Source organism: Eleginops maclovinus, chromosome 20 (assembly GCF_036324505.1).
Source record: "Eleginops maclovinus isolate JMC-PN-2008 ecotype Puerto Natales chromosome 20, JC_Emac_rtc_rv5, whole genome shotgun sequence".
In the NCBI taxonomy this organism is placed as follows: Eukaryota; Metazoa; Chordata; class Actinopteri; order Perciformes; family Eleginopidae; genus Eleginops; species Eleginops maclovinus.
The window spans coordinates 3581993-3586982 of NC_086368.1; the positions used below are offsets into that span (position 1 = coordinate 3581993).

Sequence of the window (4990 nt, forward strand, 5' to 3'; positions counted from 1 at the left end):
CCAGAGGCACAGGTTGCTCAGTCTCTGCAGCATCTTGCAGGATCAATTCTGGAAAAACATTTAACAACAGCAGACACAAAAGAGCCCTTATTACCATTGGTGTTGGTGATACAGTGTTAGACTATACAATGCAATTACTGATGCCGTCAATAAGATCAGACTACGAGAAAAAAAGTTGCATTGAAGTCAATAATATTTACCTTTAACTTGTTGAGCCACCTCTGCCTTGATGTCACGATTGACCAGTACATGGTGCTCCACCCACAGCAGAGAAAAGGCTGGATCCAAGGCAGCTGCTTTGAGGTAGACTGGGTCTGAAAAGGGGGCAGTGATCCCATCTTCAGTCCCGGCCATTTTCACGTTAATGAAGATCCCAAGAAATCTTTTGTTCAGGGATGCCTGGAGACTTCCGACCAGGCCGCTCAGGAAACGAACTTCAGGCTTCAGCTTCTCAAGGGGATGATTGAGGGACAAGACGGCTGGAACAACTGCACTGATTGTGACGACCTTCTCTCCCTGTGTCTAATCAGTTGCTTCTCCAAACGGCTTCAAGATGTCCACCAACTCCTCCAACACTCTTGTGGTGTGAATGACAACTCCTTATGCCCAGCCTTTTCTAGAATGGCACAGAGCTTTAGATGATCACACTCGAGAATGATGATGCAAGATGGCGCCGAGGATGGCTGCCGTGTCTCGAGCTCCTCACCAACTCCACTTCGTAGTGTTTTTATTGTTTTACTTTGTTGGTTGTTTTTAACTTTTTTTGCAACATGCAAACCGCCCAAGCGAGCCCTATCATCCAATATGATAGAGAACAACTTTTACACATCAGGTCGCTGGTGGACAGCAATAATCCACCACGACCTGCAAACAATGGAGAGTCTCTGTGTTTACCTGCTGGAGCTCTACCTGTGGAGCGCAGGAGGAAGAGACCACGAGGATCCCGGGCCGGGGTCCTGGTCAGGCTGAGGAAACGTGAAAACAGGCCTCCTCTACCGAGTTCACTTCTGGCAAATGTCCAATCCCTGGATAATAAGCTGGACGAACTCCGTAGCAGGGTGGCATTTCAACGGGACATTAAGACCTGTAATGTTTTGGTTTTCACGGAGACTTGGCTCGACCCCACGATACCGGACGCCGCCATTGCTCCACACGGATTCTCCATTCATCGCCAGGACCGGACAATAAACTCAGGGGTGCTCCAGATGTGGAGATCATTTCTTCGGACTGTTCTCCCAGCCTAGAGCACATCATGATCGGATGCCGGCCTTTTTATCTGCCGAGGGAGTTCACAGCGGTTGTTCTAACAGCAGTGTATGTTCCGCCGCATGTTGACAACAACACAGCGCTGGAGGAGCTGTATGGGATTATCGACAGGACAGAGACTTCTCGGACAAGGCCGCATTTATTGTGGCCGGGGATTTTAACAGAGCCAACATGAAGAAAGTCCTGCCGAAATACTATCAGCACGTCAGCTGCCCTCCTGAGACCCTGCGTCCTCATATGAGGACATTACATTTTTGCCTCTCAGGAACATGATACTAATTTTTTTTAAACATTGACCTGTTGACCACATTGAGGGACACTGCCCGCACCACCTTGTGGTGTTATTTGTTCATTTGTGTAGAATAATGTCTCTAGTTTCATATGATATGAAAATTTGACACATTTAATTAAAAATAGCAGGCTAGAGACTCAATAAATGCCACGTCCCCATATGAGGACATTGGGACGATCATGATTAATTGCACCATTACATTATTTCACCATGTGGTTAGCTAAAGTTGGGAAGATTCAGAAGAGATTACAGTTGTAAATAAGTTATTTAGTTCATTTAAGTGGCACATTTGCTAACATAAAGGTTTCCTATATGCCTTCTTCACAATTTTATAGTTTGCGATGCAATACAGTTAGCTACAGTAGCCACAGTTAGCTATAGTTCTACAGTTAGAGCTAGCAAGCAAGCTTGATAGCTAGTCTGCATCATATACTATATACATGTACTGCATCCTCTATGTCTGGTACAGATTTTGATTTGGACTTTATTCTGTCATGCTGTTATTATAGGAAAGCTGTCATTGTCAAGGGCAGAAGAATTGCTCATGGCAATTGTAGAGAATTCTGACGTTGAGGAACTGTCAGATGATGAAGATGAAGTCGATATGCATGCAGCTAAGCTAATGGAAGAACAGCAGTCTGACTCTGACTCTGATGATCCAGCACCTGGAGATGATTCAGATGAAGAATACATACCTGATGCACCTAATGCAGCCGAAGACTCTGAGAATGAACATGGCCGTAAACATATTGAGAATGATGGTGAGCTAAAAAATATTTATAATTATTATTGTCATTACTATTGCTAATATTGTTTATTATGATTATGGTTATTATTATTATTATTGTTGTTGTTGTTATTATTATCATCACAATCTCTCAACTCAATCAGCCACTTTAACGTTAGCAATCCCGACTGCATAATAAATAAACTGTGTTCTGTCTTTCTTATTAGAGCTGGTTTTGGAAGAGCACGGACATGGGCAGCCCAGGCCAAAATCTAGGATTGCTGGACGTGTACAGCGCTGGAGATATACTCCATTTAAACCAAACTTAGTCCACTTCGAAGCTGAAGATGACACTGTACTGAAAGATGTTCGGGCAAGTTGGCAGGCACTGAATTATGTGGAGCAGTACATCGACTCAGAGTTGATGAAACTAATCGCTGACTGCACAAATGCCATGTCACTCGTTAACACTGGGAGATTTCTCAACACATCAGTGGATGAGATGTATCACTTCTTTGGAGCAGCAATCTTGATGTCTTGCGTGCCTTATCCACAGATGAGAATGTTTTGGTCCAATGCTCTACGAATCCCTGCCATTACTGAAAAAATCACACGAGATCGATTCTTCAAACTACGGAGCCATCTGAAAGTGGTCATTGACAATGACGTTCCAGAAGAACAGAAGAGAATCGACAGATTCTGGAAGGTGAGGCCATACATGTATCGCATACTTGCCGGCTGCCGCCTGCAGATCCATCCAGAGTGCGTCTCCATAGACGAGCAGATGATACCATTCACAGGCGCTTGCCCATTCCGGATGTATTTGCCACTAAAGCCAAATCCAGTTGGGATGAAGAACTTCGTGATGGCATCGGTGGATGGTCTCGTGCTAGACTTTGAGGTGTACCAAGGCTCACAGGCACTGGCATTGCAGGTTCCGGACTCTGATGGATTGGGTCTAGGATCGCTCGTCATCAAACGTCTGTCTGAAACCCTGACTGCCGGCACGAAAGTGTACTGTGATCGCTTCTTCACCTCCACTGCAGCGGTGGATACTATGCTGAAGGATCACATCTATCTTACTGGCACTGTGATGAAGAACCGTGTCTCACAAGCAGTGAGTAAGCTACCAGATGACAAAACCTTGAAAATCCAAGGAAGAGGTACCTCTGCTGCAGTAACCAGGGAAGATGGGAAAGTGTGTGTGGTGAAGTGGTACGACAATAAGCCAGTGATGATGCTCTCCACTGTCCATGCAGAGCAGCCAGAAGACCAATGCCGGCAGTGGTCCAAGAAGAACAAAATATATGTCACTGTCACAAGGCCGAGTGTTGTGCGCGAATACAATACAAATATGGGAGGTGTTGACATGTCAGACAGAATGATCAGCTACTACAGAATGGGTGTCCGAACAAAGAAGTGGACTGTTCGCATGCTAATGCACTTCACCGACCTGGCACTGGCCAACAGCTGGATCCTGTACCACAAGGATCGCCAAGAAAGTGGAACACCAAGGAAAGCGATCATGCAGTTTCTGGAGTTTCGCATGGTAGTGGCTCAGGTATTCCTCAGCAAGTGTGACGTGGGAAATGAAAATCTCCTTCCACCACCTGAGAAAAAATCTCGTGTTGCTCCAATCCCCCATGTCTCAGTGCGATCCACTGCTGCCCATCTTCCAGACATGGTTCCTCTGAAAAACCCAATGCGGTGCAGAATGAAAGGCTGCACTGGGAAATCCCGTGTGCAATGCGTGACATGCAATGTTTACCTCTGTTTGACGAGTGAACGCAACTGCTTTGCAGCTTTTCACACTGGCTTTTTTTTAGCTCTCTTGAAACATGAATGATGCTATGACGTTCACTAAAAGTTTAGATCACTAAAAGTTTGGATACATACGGTTTGTTTGAAGCTTGAAATGAATTCTGTTAAGTGTTTTGTGGTTCTGATTCTCATGACTATGCGGTTTTATTTTTGTAAAGCCATGTTAAGGGCTTTAAATGAATAGCTGATTCAATTTGATGTGATACATATTGATATTTACCTATTAAAATAAACTGTTTTGTACTTTTAAACCAATGGTGTCTATGTCTGTCATATACCAAGATCGACCCATTGTCCTCATACGAGGACATTGATTTTTGAGAGAAATACTTATTGTACAAAGCTAAACATTTTAATTTAGACTAATTGGCACCTTGTGATGCCAAAAATCAAATAATATTTTTAATGCTTATGATAGACCCATTGTCCTCATATGAGGACATCATTTTTCTCAAAAACTACTTAATGTATCAAAACCAAATTTGGATATTATATTTATTAGGTCCTACTTGACCCAAATAGCAAAGAAAAATGAAAAATGCACACCAGACAAAAGCTCGGGTCTCAGGAGGTTTAAGCGCGGTGGAAATACACTGGACCATGTTTACACTCCTTTCCGGCATGGATATAAAGCCCTCCCCCGCCCCCCCTTCGGCAAGTCAGACCACATATCTCTTCTTCTGCTCCCCGTTTACCGGCAGAGACTGAAGAGGGACCGACCTGTGACGAGGACAGTGCAGCGTTGGTCGGAGCAGTCTGACTCTGCTCTCCGCCACTGCTTTGGCATCACGGAGTGGTGTGTGTTTGAGGAGGACGACATAACACACACACTGACGTGGTCATTTGCTACATCGGCAAATGCATCGATGACGTTGTGCCGCGGA

At 44.6% G+C, this 4990-nt stretch overlaps 1 protein-coding gene across 1 annotated transcript; it reads left to right on the forward strand.

Moving 5' to 3' along the window:
- The first annotated feature begins 2094 nt into the window (after positions 1-2094).
- Positions 2095-4146, forward strand: LOC134882590 (piggyBac transposable element-derived protein 3-like). The gene is made up of 2 exons (XM_063910392.1): positions 2095-2319; positions 2513-4146. The coding sequence occupies exons 1-2, from the start codon at positions 2103-2105 to the stop codon at positions 4129-4131; spliced, it is 1836 nt and encodes a 611-aa protein (XP_063766462.1). The 5' UTR covers positions 2095-2102; the 3' UTR covers positions 4132-4146.
- The last annotated feature ends 844 nt before the right edge of the window (positions 4147-4990 follow it).